Source organism: Gordionus sp. m RMFG-2023, chromosome 3 (assembly GCF_954871325.1).
Source record: "Gordionus sp. m RMFG-2023 chromosome 3, tfGorSpeb1-WG-v2, whole genome shotgun sequence".
NCBI lineage: Eukaryota > Metazoa > Nematomorpha > Gordioida > Chordodea > Parachordodidae > Gordionus > Gordionus sp. m RMFG-2023.
In genome coordinates this window covers 38,767,360-38,787,037 of record NC_088777.1, presented here as the reverse complement: position 1 = coordinate 38,787,037, position 19,678 = coordinate 38,767,360, and the positions used below count along the sequence as shown (strand labels likewise).

The 19,678-nt window shown below is 26.4% G+C and overlaps 1 protein-coding gene across 1 annotated transcript in view; it reads right to left on the bottom strand.

Annotated features, from left to right (window-relative positions):
- LOC135926956 (GATOR1 complex protein NPRL3-like) overlaps positions 1-18,687 on the bottom strand; it is a 30,921-nt gene extending 12,234 nt beyond the window's left edge. The window contains exons 1-11 of the mRNA XM_065462889.1: positions 18,539-18,687; positions 18,422-18,497; positions 18,333-18,377; positions 18,126-18,294; positions 17,921-18,083; positions 17,674-17,876; positions 17,476-17,631; positions 13,134-13,240; positions 12,930-13,077; positions 4,904-5,048; positions 3,734-3,818 (exon numbers count right to left, since the gene is read on the bottom strand). Of these exons, the coding sequence (XP_065318961.1) occupies positions 3,734-3,818; positions 4,904-5,048; positions 12,930-13,077; positions 13,134-13,240; positions 17,476-17,631; positions 17,674-17,876; positions 17,921-18,083; positions 18,126-18,294; positions 18,333-18,377; positions 18,422-18,497; positions 18,539-18,635 (1,394 nt within the window). The 5' untranslated portion in view covers positions 18,636-18,687. The remainder of the gene's footprint in view (positions 1-3,733; positions 3,819-4,903; positions 5,049-12,929; positions 13,078-13,133; positions 13,241-17,475; positions 17,632-17,673; positions 17,877-17,920; positions 18,084-18,125; positions 18,295-18,332; positions 18,378-18,421; positions 18,498-18,538) is intronic.
- Positions 18,688-19,678: the final 991 nt, after the last annotated feature.

Genomic DNA, 19,678 nt, shown 5'->3' with positions numbered 1-19,678 from the left:
CATTTCTCAAATATCGCTCTGAAAAAACGTTCTGTCTGGAAATGGCCTTAATAAAATAAATTTTTATTAACTATAATATATTGTTCTATGTGTTATATTCTAAAATATAATATTACTATAATCTATAAACAAGAGTTTAATAAAACTTTATTTTATTGAGCCTATAAAGGGCTTTTTACCTTAATAAGGCATATAAAATATTAATTCATAAATTTTTTTAAAAATTATAAATATAAAAATTTAAATACTTTTGTTATATTATGCATTATATTTAGGTTAACGAATTGGCCTATCAAGTAGCATGATAAATATAAGTTTTCATCATCAGCAATATACAATATGGATGAAAGTGGAATAACATCCAAAATCCCAGTAAAATAATAGCTCGGAAAGGTCTCAAAAGCAAGTTGCAGTTATGGCATCCGCTAAGAGTGGAACCCTAATACCAATGTTCTAGCTATTACTGATGTAGGGAATGCCACCCTGCCTATGTTCCTTTTACCAAAAAAAGTTTTTTGACCATTTTATAAGATATGAACCTAATGGTTGTATAGGCAGCTTAAATGAGTCAGGTTGGATACAAGAATAAAAATTTATAAATTATTTAGAACATTTTGTAGATCATGTGATGCCACTACCTGAAAAGCCTGTGTTATTGATTCTAGACAATCATAGGTCGCACCAATTTGTGGTGCTATTGATTTTTGCTTAAAATCAGGCATTATCTTACTATCATTACCTCCATACAACTCATAAAATTCATCCTCATGACAAGTGCATTTTTGGACTATTAAAAAAATATTTTAATCATTTCGTAGGCTCTGGAAGCAACCAAATAAATTATTTACTATTTATGGCTCCTAAAGTAGTAAAAAAAATATATTGCCACTCGCCCTAACTATTAAAAACATTGTTAAATCATTTGAGATCCTGATATATTCGAAGAAAGTGATCATTTACCCATAATTTTTAAAGACAATAGACAGACAACATTATAACAATCATCACCCACCCGAACTATTAAATATTTCGAACCCTGTAAATTTAGATAACACCTTACCGGCCTCAGAGCAACAAGAGGCTACAACCACTCAGATTATAATGATGTAAGTCAATATTAAGAAGATAATTTATTTTATATTGAGAATATACACTTCCCGAGCTTGTGAGAAATATAGACAACAATGGAAGGGAAACAGAAATATTTACATCTTCACCCTATAAGAAAATTATTAAAAATAAATAATAAAAAAAGTAGGGATAAAATATTAAAAAAACTTAATATCACTGGGTAATAACATGGGAAATGAAAAGTAGTCTAGATCTACTACAAATATTAAAAAAATAAATGTAAATATTTGCATTATATGTCACAGGGGGTACCAATGCATGGGTTGTATTGGAAAGAACATGGAAGTTGTGCCAAATTTGATAATTTTTTACGTGCATGTAATTAAATGTTTATGTTTAAAAAAATTTCTTTTTACCAAAATAAATTTCCCAAATTTTACGAAATTTTTTTTTATACAGTTATTTGTTATAAATTACAATTTTTTTTCTTTTTAGCTTTCACCTTTTCTGGTGGTAAGCTCCAATATCTCTCCACTTTATTATTCATGCTATCTATTTTTATCTAATTTATATTTCTGATCGATTCTCTCTGGATCCACTAGAGTATGGCTATCGACAGATATCCCACCGTAGTATCAAATCGACAGATATCCCACCGGAGTATTCTTATCGAAATTTTTATCTCCCACCAGAGTATCAATCCCGATGGATCTCCCACCGGAGTATTGCTATCAAGTCCATTGTAACTTGGTAGACATTGAGCTTGAACGGCCCCCGAGGTCACCATTATCCTAGCCCTGGCCAAGAAATCGTTATCATCCTTTAATGACCCAAGAGTTCAGCTGGTCGTCTTATATGGTTTATTGGACAAGTATACTAGCACCCGGCTGTCCAAGCCTGTCGGTAACCGGGGTGACATTTCTCAGCTCAGAAATTTATCATATCATAATGTCTATACACATCCGCTATCGAAGAAAAACCTGAAAATTTTTAGTTTTTGTACCAGGATTGAACCTGGGACCTTCGGTTTCCAAGCATACATCATACACCACTGGGCCACCCCGGCGACTGTTATGAATTACAATATTATCAATAAAATCAAATGTGTTATAGTATCTAGTCTTACTGGAATGCTTATTTTAATTTTTTAATTTATGACTTCTATTTCATGAGTGGATCAATTATCACATATGTGTGTCCTGGAGTACATAGAATCTGTCTTGGTTAAAACAAAAAAAAAAATTTTTTTTAATTCAATTTTTAAAAAATATAGTCTTTATTAACTATATATTAATTATTTCAAATAGCCTATATTTTTAGGATTCACAAGATATTTTACTTATTCAGATTACTCTAATATTATTGAAATTATTCATCCTTGAACGAAAAGCATCCCAACCATCCCCGGTCTCCACTATCATAATACTCTTCTTGGTTTAATGAAATTTGAATATTAAGATTAGTTCATAACAAGCAACGCCAATGCTGTATTACAAGGGTGGGTCCAAGCTAAGTTTAAACCAGAGTTTAGAACCGGAACTAAAATCTGGAACCTAATGAACAGATATACCCCCAGCCATTTTCGGAAGGATTCCAAAATAAAATATTGGGTGTACCGCATTATATATAGAAAGAATACAATAAAGATCTGGGTATTCAAATTAATTTTAAAAATTTATAAATTTATTAAGATAGTAAAACTTCATTAATAACCAAAATTTGTACATTATAACGCAGAATACTATATATTCAAATTAGATATATATAAGTCTGTTACAAGCATGTAAATTTGAAAAGGTTGGGTTATCATGAGCCTGCATATCCAATAATATCCGCAAATCGTGCAGTTGTCTCACTTTTAAAAAAGTAGTCTACATAGAATTTAATGAAAATACGGTTTACAAAAATATTTTATTTTATATTAAGGGTTTCTTTCCATTTATCAAAATGATTTTTAAAAAAATTTAGAATAATATAGGTGCATCATTAATTTTTTTATAATAACAATTGTATGATATATAGTCAAAGTTTGGAACCAGAACGAAAAAGGATTCTGGTTCGGTTCCTAAGTTTGACGGGGTTCCGGTTCCATACTCTATTAGAGAAACCAAAATTTTTTAATAACTAAACCTTCTAAAATGAATCACCACGACTAGGGGTGCCGCCGATCTGATATTAAATTGATAACGGACATTTACCGATCCGATATCATATCTGATTTGTATTCTGTAAGCATACATCGTTTTAATTTCTATGCATACATTTAATCATCTCAGACACTTTTTAATAGTATAACATCTATAACTTTTTTAAAAAATTTATAATATCTTATTTATATAAGATGCAATTTTTTAAAAATTAAGATGCCATTTATCGGATCGTAAAACTTTATAATATAGGCCGATAACTGATATTTAATAAAGATGAAACATCGGCTCGATGCGATAAAAATGGTACATCCCTAACCGCGACATTTTAAAGAATATATATAAAATTACTTGCATTTTTGGTAGATCGATTCCTGAAAATTTTAAAATGGGTTCTGGTACTTAAAAATTTTTAAAAAGGGCTCCAGGTTCTGGTTTCTAGATTTATCCCGGTTTCCGGATGTAGTTAAGAATTGAAGAAAAGAATGCTAATTAACACCACTTATATTTCATACTTTTTAAATAACATGGTATATTTTTTTGCGGGGCGCAGAGTATTTATAACATCTTGAGACACCTCTTTTTCACTGGAATATAAATCTACAAGAAAAAAAAAATTTTTAAATAAAAATAAGCAAATAAATAACATTATAAAATATGTAGAAAATTTATAAATATATAGGTTTAATATAAACATTGGATCCGTTATGGTAAATATTCAAAGTCAAGTCAGTTTAAAAATACAGTAATATGTTTCATGAATCTTTTGAGTTAGCTCATATTTAAACTTTTTTAAAAAATGGATAAGTTCCTCCAGTTCGTTTAAAGATGAAATTAATAATATCCGTTATTATAGAATGGAAGGTTATAGATGAAGCGTATCGCTTCCCCAGGCCCGGTTATAATATATTTGTCACATTTTACCGCAAATATATATCTTTAGAAATCAAAAATTATCTTACTTAACTATTTATCCCATAGTATTATATAAAGAAAGCTCGGTTCTAAATTGCTGAATTATATCATTGCCTGGAAAGTTATACTTATATTTATATTTAAATTTATATTATTTTGTTAAAATTTTTTGGTGTCGCCCAAATGTTATCAAAAAGTTTCCATTTTGGTGTTATTATTTAAAATAATTAAATCTGATTTGAAACATAGTTATAAAAATTCTAAAAAGTTTTCACAATTAAGATTCTCAATGAGTAATTTATAAAATTAAATTTTAATAATCACCTAACTAATTATCATCTCATAACTTGTGCTTTCATTCAAAGATACTAAAAATTCAATATGCTTACAAGATTATTTTGAATCTCATTCTAATATCGATAGTTCACTTAAAAAATATATATAATGTATCACTATAACAATCTTTAATTCAGAAACAGGCAGCTATACCATTTGCACGGCCCGGATTTTTTTTAAAAATTTTTTCGGCCCGGCCTTGAAGATTTCTATTTTAATTATTGATTTTATAGAATAGCTTATGCTTATGCATAAACGAAATATTTGTCTATAAAAATGGATATTATTTTTATTGCTATTTTCCTCATCACTTTTTGGCCCAATTAATTAAGATTTATAACGATGTTGGCTTATTTTGTAAAAAATGGTTTTTTTTAAAAAAATAACACAATTATATATAAAAATTTGATAATGTAAGGTAAAATATAGTTTACTTTGTATTTGAGATTTCGGTGCCGGTGAAATAAACTTTTCTTCATAATTTGAACTCCCGGAACTTGGTTTGAGGTAAATATATGTATGCAATTGAATAATCAATTCATGACGTATCAGCCATACAATAATTTTTATTCTATCATCCTAAAATTTAAATTTAACAAACAATTAATTGATCTGGAGTAGAGTTGTTAAATAATATTAAATAGTTATTCTGAAAATAAATCACAAAACATATTGATTAGGTGGCCTGGTAAAAGAATTAAATAAATTATCTGGTGGAATTAAGATACTTTTACACTATATTAGTAAATGTCAACCGAACCCGTTCCATACTGCTCCACAATTCAAAAAATGATCGGGTGCATTCAGATGATTAAATTTAGAAACTAAATTGAATCTAATTATTTTGCCGGCCAATCTGGACCAAAGTTGACTACTTTCCTGAAATTTGGAGAAATATTAAAGGGTTTCGTTAACCTTAACTGTTATTTTCATAGAAGGCAGGTAAAGAAAAAGAAAAAAATTTATTTTAAATCTAATATTTAATTTATCTTTATTTTTATTACTATTACTATTAAAGATATTGAAAATTTTACAACTATATATATTATTATTTTAGTACTTATATACAATTTACAATTTGTTTTAAGGTTACTTTAAGAAAAGTTACAATTTACAATTTGTTTTAAGATTACTTTAAGAAAAGTTATTTTAACGTTTTACATATACAAATACGATATCTTTTTGCACAAAATATATTTCACAAAAAGAAAAAAATGTCATTAAATAAATTTAAAAAGAAAGAAAAATATAAATTTTTTATATTATAATTAACATTTCCCTCTTTTTTTAAATCTCTTTTTTTCTCAGTTTCTTCCAGTCATTCGTATCTCAATTTCTCCATTAGTCACTTGTTCAGATTGTTTGTTTGACCATTTGATTCTTGATTATCGAACATCTTTTATGAAACATAGTTGGTTGAACATCATTGTTGAAACGTCGTTGGTTGAACATTGCTAGTAGATTTGCTGTTCGTATTGACCATCCCATTTCTCTTTTAAAATTTTATATATATATTTTTTTTTACAAAATTTTTATTTATTTATAACAATCATTTTCTATGTCGTAGGTCATATTCTCGCTTTTGAACTTGACTTTGTATTTTCGAATTTTGAACTTGATTTTGAATTTTCGAATTTTGTTGAACTTGAACTTGTTCACTTCTTCCCCCTCTTAAAATTTTTTCAGTATTATCTATCGATGCTCTCTTCTTTATTTGATCCAAATGTCTCCTAATTACATGATGTCCATTGTCTATTCTGTACGTTACGTTTCCTTCTTTTTGTATTACCATTCCTTTGTCCCAAATATTTTCTTTAAACGTTTTCTACCAAATTTTCTCTCCTACATCTATATCTCTATTGACCGATATTTTCCTCTTTAATATATTTTCTTTTTCTTCCATTGGTTTGATTAAATCCCATTTAGTCCTCATTGTTATTGAAAAATCAATTTGCTAGGTATCTTGTATCATTAGGCGTGTTTCTATAATTGAACAAAAATTTTTCCATCGCAATGTCCACATCTATTTTCTTGTTGTTTTCCATGTTTTTTTTCATGCTCATTTTCATCGTTCTTATCAAGCGTTCACATTGCCCATTTGATTGTTGGTGATGCGGTGCTGTGAGTATGTGATCTATTCCATGATCTTCACAAAATTTTTTAAATAAATGGCTGGTAAAATTAGTACCATTGTCCTTAATTATTTTGTATGGTATTCCAAATAAACTAACGATTCTCATTAATTCTTTTATCGTAGATTCAGTTGTTAAGTTTTTCATCCGTGTTATTATTGGAAATTTGCTATATGCATCAATAAATACCATAAAGTTGTCATTTTCAATATTTGCGAAGTCTATATACACTCTTTCAAAAATCTTAGTTGCTTCCTCCCATGTGTTTTGTATGTTATGTGGGTTATCCGCCTATTTATTGCATGTATCACAATTTTTCACCTCTTGATCTATTTCTGTGTTTATACCAGGCCACCACAAGTAATCTCTTGCTAACAATTTCGTTTTGCCTGCTCCTAGATGTCCCTTGTGTAATTCACGTAAGATCTCCTTTCTCATGTTCATAGGTATTATTATTCTGTTCTCCTTAAAAAGACAATCTTTCACCAAGCTCAATTCTATCTCCATATTTTTGTATGTTTTATTTTTAATCGGATTGTCTTTCCTAATATCATCAATTATTTCCATTAATTCTTCATTCCATATTTGTTTCTTTAACTATTCTATTGAAGTTTATTGGGATGTCCCATAATTTGTCATCAATTTTTTTATCTTCTATATTCTTTATCGCATTTTCAATATTTGTTAATGGCAATCTTGATAAACAATCTGGCACCAAGTTCTGTTTCCCCGGTCTATGTATTATTGTGTAATCATAAGCTCCCATTGCTAAATTCCACTTTTGTAAACGCATTGATATTGAAGTATTCTCTTTGAGTGTATTTGAAAACAAATATATTAGCGGTTTGTGATCTGTTATTGTCGTAAATTTTGTCCCAATTAAATGTTCTTGAAATTTTTTCACAGCATATATTATAGATAGAGCCTCTATTTCAATATTCGTATAATTTGTTTCGGCTTTTAATAAAGTTCTCGACGCAAATGCTATAGGTTTTTCTTTACCATCACCTTCAATGTGAAATAGAGATAATAAAAATAGGAAAGGAGATTGAGGAAAAAGAAGCTTATGACAAAATAATTAATAAAATTGATAATATAAAAATAGAAGGAGACACAACCGAAATTAAACAAATAGAAATGAAGAAAATCAGGCGGATACCGATGGAAGAATGATAAAATACGATGATCGAAATAGAGGGGTGGATGCACCAACGAATTACGTACATAGATATCAATGGAGGCCTAGATACGATAGTTATCAAAGAAATAATTATCAAGAGAATAATTTCAATCCTCGTTTTAAAAACAATTTTAATCCTCGATATCAAAACAATTTTAATTCGAGACATGCAAATAATTATGAGCCAAGATATCGGAATAATTATAATCCTAGAGTTTATGATAATAATAGGGAGTATAATGGGCCAAGACCGTATAATAATTTTATAAGATTTAACAATAAAAATAATTATAATAATAACTACAATAACTATAGATATATTAATAATGATAATTACAAATATAATGAAAATAATTATAGAGATTATATACATCAAAACGAATCAAGATACATACCAAGATACAATAATAATCGTAGCAATAATCAGACATACTACAATAGATATAGAGACAATAATAATAATCTATCCAGATATTCGAATAATATAAATACCGTCGATATAGAAGAAATAAAGGAGGAAAATAATGATAAAAAGGAACACAGTTTATTTAGCATTGATGTGAATAATATGGAAGAAGATGACAGGGCAAATGATGCTTACAAAGTTACGATATACCTTAACGATATACCGATAGACATGCAGATCGATACTGGGACACGATTTTCGATATTGCCGATTAATATTGCTAGAAAGATATGAATCAAAGTCTTAAATAAATCGGATACGAAACTGACTGCCTATGATGGGAAAAGAATTAAGGTGCTAGGAATCGTTCATATAAAAGTGAGTTATGAAGACAAAACTCAAAATTTAGATGCGTATGTAGTCGAAGGTGACAAGAGTGCACTTTTGGGAAGAACGTGGATAAAAGTTTTTGGAAACATACTTAATAAATTTGTGAATCTAATCGAGGAAAGTAATAATGATAGGATAGAAAAATTAAAAAAAAAATGCAATTCAAAAAATTAATAAAAAACCTATATATCGTAGTGATGTTAAATTACATTTGAAACAAGATGCTAATCCAAAAATTATACCACCAAGACGCGTTCCATATAAAAGACTTGATTTAATAACAAAAGAATTACAAAAATGGATTGACACCAAACTTCAACAAGAGTATGTTTATGAGGAAGGAGATAAGATTTTTGGGACATTATATAGATGAAAAAGGCATACATCCGAATGAAGACAAAATCAAAGCCATTACAAACATGCCAAAACCAACAACAAAAGAGGAGTTAGCAACATTTTTAGGCATGACCAGTTATTACAGAAGATTTTTGTGTAACTTTGCAGACTTAGCAGACCCGCTGTACATAATTGTAAACAAAGAGAAGTGGATATGGGAAGAAGTACATCAGAAGAGTTTTGAGGTTTGAAAACGTTGATTAGTAGTCCGCCAACTTTAAATTTTTACAATCCTGAATTGCCTATAGGAATTGCTACTAACGCTTCGAAAAAAGGATTAGGTGCAGTATTATTTCACATTGAAGGTGATGGTAAAGAAAAACCTATAGCATTTGCGTCGAGAACTTTATTAAAAGCCGAAACAAATTATACGAATATTGAAATAGAGGCTCTATCTATAATATATGCTGTGAAAAAATTTCAAGAACATTTAATTGGGACAAAATTTACGATAATAACAGATCACAAACCGCTAATATATTTGTTTTCAAATACACTCAAAGAGAATACTTCAATATCAATGCGTTTACAAAAGTGGAATTTAGCAATGGGAGCTTATGATTACACAATAATACATAGACCGGGGAAACAGAACTTGGTGCCAGATTGTTTATCAAGATTGCCATTAACAAATATTGAAAATGCGATAAAGAATATAGAAGATAAAAAAATTGATGACAAATTATGGGACATCCCAATAAACTTCAATAGAATAGTTAAAGAAACAAATATGGAATGAAGAATTAATGGAAATAATTGATGATATTAGGAAAGACAATCCGATTAAAAATAAAACATACAAAAATATGGAGATAGAATTGAGCTTGGTGAAAGATTGTCTTTTTAAGGAGAACAGAATAATAATACCTATGAACATGAGAAAGGAGATCTTACGTGAATTACACAGGGGACATCTAGGAGCAGGCAAAACGAAATTGTTAGCAAGAGATTACTTGTTGTGGCCTGGTATTAACACAGAAATAGATCAAGAGGTGAAAAATTGTGATACATGCAATAAATAGGCGGATAACCCACATAACATACAAAACACCTGGGAGGAAGAAACTAAGATTTTTGAAAGAGTGTATATAGACTTCGCAAATATTGAAAATGACAACTTTATGGTATTTATTGATGCATATAGCAAATTTCCAATAATAACACGGATGAAAAACTTAACAACTGAATCTACGATAAAAGAATTAATGAGAATCGTTAGTGGAATACCATACAAAATAGTTAAGGACAATGGTACTAATTTTACCAGCCATTTATTTAAAAAATTTTGTGAAGATCATGGAATAGATCACATACTCACAGCACCGCATCACCAACAATCAAATGGGCAATGTGAACGCTTGATAAGAACGATGAAAATGAGCATGAAAAGAAACATGGAAAAAAACAAGAAAATAGATGTGGACATTGCGATGGAAAAATTTTTGTTCAATTATAGAAACACGCCTAATGATACAAGATACCTAGCAAATTGATTTTTCAATAACAATGAGGACTAAATGGGATTTAATCAAACCAATGGAAGAAAAAGAAAATATATTAAAGAGGAAAATATCGGTCAATAGAGATATAGATGTAGGAGAGAAAATTTGGTAGAAAACGTTTAAAGAAAATATTTGGGACAAAGGAATGGTAATACAAAAAGAAGGAAACGTAACGTACAGAATAGACAATGGACATCATATAATTAGGAGACATTTGGATCAAATAAAGAAGAGAGCATCGATAGATAATACTGAAAAAATTTTAAGAGGGGGAAGAAGTGAACAAGTTCAAGTTCAACAAAATTCGAAAATACAAAGTCAAGTTCAAAAGCGAGAATATGACCTACGACATAGAAAATGATTGTTATAAATAAATAAAAATTTTGTAAAAAAAAATATATATAAAATTTTAAAAGAGAAATGGGATGGTCAATACGAACAGCAAATCTACTAGCAATGTTCAACCAACGACGTTTCAACAATGATGTTCAACCAACGATGTTTCATAAAAGATGTTCGATAATCAAGAATCAAATGGTCAAACAAACAATCTGAACAAGTGACTAATGGAGAAATTGAGAGACGAATGACTGGAAGAAACTGAGGAAAAAAGAGATTTAAAAAAAGAGGGAAATGTTAATTAGAATATAAAAATTTATATTTTTCTTTTTTTTTAAATTTATTTAATGATCTTTTTTTCTTTTTGTGAATCAATTATTTTGTTCCAATCCATCAATCAATGTGCAAATTGATATTGAGGTTTGCCAAATCTAAAGAAAAGACGCATTCAACGAATAACGATAATGGATAAAAAAAAGAGAATGCTTATTTGAAGTGCCTAATTTGGAAAAGATGACATTTTGATAAACTGTTGGATGAAGGAAACTTAAGAGAATTGTTGTGATAATAATATTAGAATGTCTTGGAGGTGACTACAATAGAAAGGGTCGAAAATTCGGAAAGTTAATAACGATATTACCCACACCCCCTCCAAACAAATTCAAATTATATATCAACAAAAAAGAAATTTAAAAAAAATTTGCATACTCCCCCCCCCCCCCTGATAATAACATACATGTTTAGCCAACCCATTTTATCCGAATGATGATAACGCCATTACTACTCCCTACTTCTTCCAATGAACTTGTGTCTTAAAGCCCCTCCCTCCTGGTAGAACTGCTAGATGAATACAAATATTTTAAGATTCGATGCTTAGGAAATGACTTAAAAATTTTTACAAAATTCTTATGTATTTTATTTGTATGAGCAAGCCTTTTTTTAAAAAAATGTTTATGCATGGAATGAAAAAAGTGCGATTTTAAGAAGGGTTAATTTATTTATAAAAAATGATTTATTGACATTATAAATCATATAATTAATCATAATAAGGATGTATTCTTTAAAAATATTATGAGATAAAATAACGTTATTTAAATTTTTTTTAAACTAATTTTAATTTATTTATTAAAAATTCCTATCATAATATTATAACACTAGAATATTAAAACACTATAAAACTAAAGTATTATAAAAATAAATACAATTACATAATTGTGTTCCCAAAAAGTAAGCATTATATTTAAAGATTTCTATTTTTGTTTTTTTGACTAATATATAAATATTCTTTGTCATTTTATAGGTATGTCAAATTTTTCTGCCAAGATTTTTTATAAAGTTTAGGTTAATGGCGAAAAATCGTTGTGGAAGAGACTATTGGAATAAAGGTTGAGATTTTTGTATTATATCCTGGTTTCTGCTTAAGTAGCGGATTGATGTTGATATTTAAAGGGGAATGGAGAGACGCATGTGTAATCTCATATTAATGATCTTCTGAGGACCCAAAGTATAGTTGCAATAAGGCCATAAAATTGTATGATTTTAATTATATGAAAGGGCTTGAATTTAAAGAAAATAAAAACAAGTTCGTGTTAAAATTGGACCGATCTTTAAAAAATAAATTTAAATTATATCAATTAATCATTTGGAAAATCATATAATAAAGCCTTTAATATTCATTTACTGCTCATATTTCCAATTTCCCGTTGAAACAATTTTCAAAATTTTTGGGCCACCGAATTTTTGATAATCATTTGTATTATAGAATAAACGATTCCTCTCCTTTTGACAGCATAAACCTACCACTTAGATTTGTTATAATTTTTCTTATGAAGTTTTAGGCTTAATGGCAATAAAAAAAATCAATACTGTAAAGTAAGCAAATGCGAAAAATTAAGATATTTTATCACAGTGACTTAAATTCAAAAAAAATCTATATGAATATTTATTTGCTTATACTTAAATATATGATTATCGAAAATTGAAAAATTCTTATTATTCGCATTCGATATGAACCCCACTTTACCACTTTAGAGGTTAAGAATCATATCTATTTAAAATATAAAAAAAATTCTATTATTCAATATTTTTTTACAAATTTATTTTTATTAATTATACCTGAGTAAATTTGGCCAACAAATTTTTACTGTGTGCAATATTATAATGATAAATCAGAGTAAAGGGATGTGAAAATATTTCTAAAATATGAACAAGATTGGTATTGCTGTCTATTTGTTTGTTAAACTTTTCGATTAGAGATGCATTCCTTTAAACAAACAATATATAAGAATTAAAATTTAAAAAAATTGCCAATAAAATTACAATATTTCGGTAATTTGTGGAGTTATAACGTAAATATTAGTTTCACACAATGGATATATAATTCTACATTGACCCAAATGAACCAATTGTTTAATCACATCTAAAATCTATCAATGGCAAAAAAATAGTTCTTTTAACTTTTTATTTTTTTGGTGTCAATGCCAAGCTTAAATTTATGGAAATATTGAAAACAAGGCTTGGCCCAACGAGCATCTAAAATATATGTTCTTAAATTTGTTTGGGCCGGCCCCGATACATCAATATTGACCTGCTTTCACTTTTTGGCTAAAATAAATTTCCAATTTAAGAAATAATCATAAACACTCAAATATTATTTAAAATATATGATTTAAAATATATAACTGACAGACTTATGCTATACTATGCTATATCATTATCTTAGCATCGCTATTTAAAATTTTGCTACAGCACCCTTAGTCTTTATAACCATATCAATTTTGTGGCATTGAATTAATATCTGGGATATTGATTTCCATTAAAGTTTTAATGATTATAATAAATTGATTTAAATCAATAATTTTCTTGAAATCGCGATTTAAATCATTTATCTTTTTTAGTTGTATTTTAAATAATGATTAGGTTATATTTTTACAGAGTAGTTAAAAGATACTTTTTAAATGGATCTGGATACAGATACAGATACATCGTCAAAAAGTTAGATCCAGATACATAGTCTAAAAAGTTATCTTGTTACAGATACAATTTTAAAATGTATCTAGATACAGATACAATTTTTTAATACTCTTATATAATTGCATAAACCTAAATTAGGATTCTATTGTGAAAATGTATGAAATGAGATAAAAACGTTATTGATTAGATATCATAATATTTATCAAAATTAAAATAATGATTTTTTGATTTTAATATAATATATAAAAATATATGATTAAATGATTATAAAAAATTATTAGATTTCAGTAATAAAATATTTTCAGAATTTTGATTCTTAAGGCATCCTCGTTAATCCGTAAAGACATTTTTAGCTATACTAAAAAGCCTTTCTACTGGGGCACTTGATAGGATTGTGGTGTTATATTATATGAATAACAATTTTATATCAGGATATTCTTTAAAAATATAAAATCTGGGAATTCAGTTTCGAAAAAATTTTTTAAAATTTGTTGAGTATCAAAATTTAAATCATTATTAACAATCATATCTGCTGCTACGGGGTACTGAAAAATATTAAATTAATTGTTTTTTTTTTGCAGGTTATTTGTTATCAGTTGAAGATATTGATAATTCATCATCTAATCTTTCTATTAATTGTATTTTCATTAACAGTGTTTGATTTTTTCTCTTAAAATTGAAAATTACAATTTTAAACATTTTATTTAGTATCTATACCCTTAAATGTTTTACAATGTTGCAAGTTGAGGTAATGCTAACTGAAATTTTCGTATTTTTTTATAGATATGGCGAACATTTTACTATCAGAGATTTGTTTTTTATATTTTGAGATATTATTTTAAAATATGCTCTATAAATTGGCCCTGAAAACAATGTCTGAACTTGTTGATGCTTTATTGATCATTACTTCTTCCTCTTCCTCTTCATCACTATTAATATTAATCTAAAATAAATTTTTAAAATTAGTATAATAAAATAAAATTAACTAATTCCATTGAAAATTAAAATGGCAGATTTCTTGAGTTGCATTGTAATATCAAAATTTGTCTGGTTTATCGATAAACTCTGACATAATATTTAGAATATATATCTATTTTTTTATATATTTTAATATTTTATATATACATAATTTTTTATTAGAGTAATCTAAATATTTTTTAATATATATATTTAAATTATATGCTCATATGAAATAAAATAAATTTTGCATTCAAGTATTTTTGTTTATAATATAAAAAACGATAAATAAAAGTATATCAAAATGTATCTTTAAAAGTATCTAAAAACAGATATAGATGCGTCTAAAATAATATCTAGATACAGATACTTTAACCAAAAATATATCTAGATACAGATAAAACATTTTTATATCTAGATACTTGTATCTGGATACTTTAAAAACTCTGTATTTTTATAATAAAACATTATTTTATTATTATAAATGTTTCCATGTAATAATAAATTTTTTTATTTTGTTTAAAATTTAAGGAGATAAAAAAATCTCCATACTATAATTATTCATGTTTTAGTGGGTATTGATTCAATTGCTTATACTAAGATTAATAAGAAGCAGTTTATAATTGTAAATATTAATTCCAGTTTATATAAAAAACAAATTAATTAAATTAAAATAATCAAACATTAAATTTTTATGATTATAAATTATATACTCAGATTCATATATTAAGATAAGGTTATATAAATGGGTAAATATTAAAATATATTTATGGTAAAAAAAATTTCAATAAATTTAAATATTGCTAACAGGAAAACAGATGTCATCAAACGAAGGCTTATTTGGCAAAATTAAAAGGATAATCTGAATAATGTAAATAATAGCATTATCATTATTTAAAAATAAGTCATTATTTTAATAATTCGTAAATTTTCAAAATTATCGGTAAACAATGAAAATCACATTTTCGATATTATTTGTAAATATTCGAAATCATTTATAGATATTCGAAATTAGTAGTGAGAATTTAACAATTATTAATTTTTTAACTTTATTTATGATATATTTTGCAATCTTTAAAATATTTTTAAAGAAATCACATTACAAATCAAATATTCGAAGAATCGAATGTTTTTATTATTCGTACAAATAAGGAATTATGTTTTTATTATTCGTACAATAAGGAATTATTGACTTAATACAATTATCAAATAGAGTAAAAAGTTAGGATTTTCGTAAACCCTAATTTATTTTTTAAATAATCCTTTTTCAATATCGCTGCTCTAAACTCTCGATTGAGTAAACCTCAAATATTTTTAATAAGATTGATATTTGGAAAATAGTTGCAAACTGATATTATGATTATTTCAGTATGGATTGTAAATAGATATCGATCTTGCCGGAAGATGTAATTTGCTTCATGTCGTTATATGAATTGATCGGTTCAGTACTTGGTCGAGGACATATTGATATTTAACAATATATAAAGAGATGACATCCTGAAATCGTTTGAATGAATTCCCTTAAACCTGCCCCATTATCAAAATGGTCCTTAAGCATTCAAAATGTAAGGTTTAGGCTAGTGTTGTTAAACAGCTCGATTTGAGTCGATTTTCAAAAACGGCTAACTCAATATTAAATCCAGAATAATATTACGCAAGCCTGAAAATTTTGCCCATATATGGCACATAAGTCTAGACATCTAGGGGCTTAGGCATTATTTTGGCCAAAATATTGAGGCGTTTTTAAAAATAGTCTGAAAACAAACGGTTTAACAAAACTAGTTTCGGCTTATGCTTATTACTTAATTCAAACTGTCCTGAAATTTATATCAATTTTAAATCGTTGCTGATTGTTCATTGATCTTAAATCCAATTTACTTAAGTACCCAGTTTCTTTTTTACTTCTGTTATGTTATTAAAAATGTTCTTCTCAGAATATATTATATAATGATGCAATCATAATTTCAAATTATTTTTTAACCTAGGGAATATTCTATCAAATGTAATTTTTGCCAATATGTTGCCAAGGAAACTTAAATTTTAATTGCAAAAATCCATTTAAATCATATTTCAGAAGAGGCATGTCATTTTTTTTGAAACTATTTCATGTAATCATATCATTTAAATATCTTTAGACATCCTCTATTTGAAGTAAGCTCAAATCAAAAAGCTAGCTATATTTATGTATTATATCTCACAGATCATTAACTGCTAAGCCATTTGAGTCTGGAAATTCGAAGTCTCTTGCTATGGAAATTATTGAGTCGGGATTGTAAAGGTTTTTATTGATAGTTTTCATCTTATTTTATAAGATCATTTTAATATATTTTTCTCATTTAAAAGTGTTCAAAAATATAAAAATATATTCATTATTAATCATTATTTTTAGGCCTATTTAATTTTTCAATATAATTTCTTTCAAATAACTTGTTATAATTTTTTTTATCATTATGAAAAAATTATTTAAATTTTTTTGAAAGATAAAACTATACCAAATATGCTCCAAGATGTTAAGGGTAGCATAAATTGAACCAGATCATGTCTTGTTCAGGATCAGGATAAATATAAGTCTGCCCAATCATATATTGTTATAATCAAATATATAAAATATCATTATATAAAATTTTTTAATTAAAAAAAAAAATCTTAAAGGAGCTAAAATCACAGTATCCAATATAATAATGTGAGCATTACAGTTCTTATGAATTGAAAATATATAACATTATAATACATAATTTAATGATATATTTGCTTCTATAGAAATTTTGTATAAACTCTTGGTTGGAACACATAAATTAAGAAAATTTAAAGACATATTTTGATATAAGAGTTTCTTTGTTGAAATATTATCATTGAGTAAAATGGAATGAAAGGGTTTTATTAAATTCTAAAAAAATATAATTAGTAACAGAATTTATTTATAATTTACATCACAGGGTAATTGAGCAGTATCATAACTGTTTGCAAGTTTGATATTGAGTGGAATATATAAATTAAAAAAAGTGTTTTCAATCTTAATATTAAAACACTTGTCTTTACATAGATTTTCATAAATGTCCTTAATAACAATGCATATATTAACATTTTGATCAAGCATAATTTTATAAGGATTTATGTTTTCTAATTTTTCACCTATATTTTAAATTTTTATTATTATAAATCTATAAAAGAGTTACAATCCTTGATAACAGAATATTCATCAATTATATGAAACATCTTTCTAATATTATTTGTCAGATATTCATTTTCAAATTGTTTATTTTGCAAGATTATAGCCAAGTTTTTACTTATCATTTGATAATTATTACTTAAAAATGTTTTCTTCGTATTTTCAAATGTCTTAATTATATTTTTAAGATAGTAATATTTGTATATAATAACTTTAAATGCAAAAACTATATTAAAGGATTGGATTTTGTTTTCAGGCATTTCAATTTTCAGCAAGAATGGATACCCAACATAATTTACATCATCAATCTTAACTTCAAATAGTTTAAAATATGATTCTGACTTCACACACAAAAAAGTTGCAAGCAGGAGATCAATAAATCTTTAAAAAGTTATTATGAAAAACTCATTAACATCTACTTATGATTAGTTTTAGAAGAATTGTAATCATGCAATCGGCGATATCTATATTATATATAGAAATTAAATAAATTTAAATGTAAATCCACCTTGATTTTAATATAATTGAACTAATTTCTTCATATTCAATAGCATGGTAATCATTGTCTATATCGTCATAGTAATCTTATTATCATAAATTATATAATAAAATGCGCAAATAATACAATTGTTCAGTGAGAAATATGGGTATTTAAATAAAATTCTATCACCCCTACTACCCGATACTGCAAAAAATATTCCTATTAATTCATCTTCGTTCATATTTCACTTGCTCAGAAATCATCCCCAAAAATAAAGTGATTGATGGGTGTAACTAAACTGCGAATGGACAGGTAAATAGAATAAACAGGTATAAATATATTTATGGACTATCAATTATATTTTAAAAATATAAATAATGTATTTGTATTATGTAAAATTTATCCAAAATTAAAATTATCTAATAAAATAGAATATGGAAGAAAGAGTAGTTCATTAATTAAAAATATGTATAGAACAGATGTTACATAGAAAATATAACACCCATAATAAATTTAAAAATTCATAAATATATTTCCGTTAGATGACGTAACAGACTAAAAATTTTAATTAAAAAAAAATATGAATTATAGGAGCATATTTCTTTACTTTGGATTAATTTATTTGGTACAAGCTATATAATCATAAAATGAAAAAAATTTTTAAGTTTCCATCATTATTTTGGAGTTATTATGTCAATTCTCAATTAAGTCAATTTTTTAGATTTTGGGGATTTAAAAAATTTTTTTGACTCATTTTGTGTAAACTTACTTATATAAACATCAAATGAAAAAAAAATTAAGTTTCGGTCATTATTTTTTGAGTTATGATGTCAATTCTCTGTTTAGTCAAAAAATTTTAGATTTTTGAGACTTTAAAAACATTTTATTTTTTAGACTCATTTTGTGTAAACTTACTCATATAAATATAAAATGAAAAAATTAAGTTTCCGTAATTATTTTTTGAGTTATGATGTGAATTCTCAGTTTAGTCAGTATTTTTTAGTTTCTTGGGATTTTAAAAATATTTTATTTTTTTAACTAATTTTGTGTAAACCTACTCATTTAAACATAAAATGGAAAAAATTTAAGTTTCCGTCATTATTTTTTGAGGTATGATGTCAATTCTCAGTTTAGTCAAAAAATTTTAGATTTTTGGGATTTTAAAAATATTTTATTTTTTTGACTCATTTTTTGTAAACTTACTCAAATAAACATGAAATGAAAAAAATTAAGTTTCCGTCATTATTTTTTGAGTTATGATGTCAATTCTCAGTTTAGTCAAAA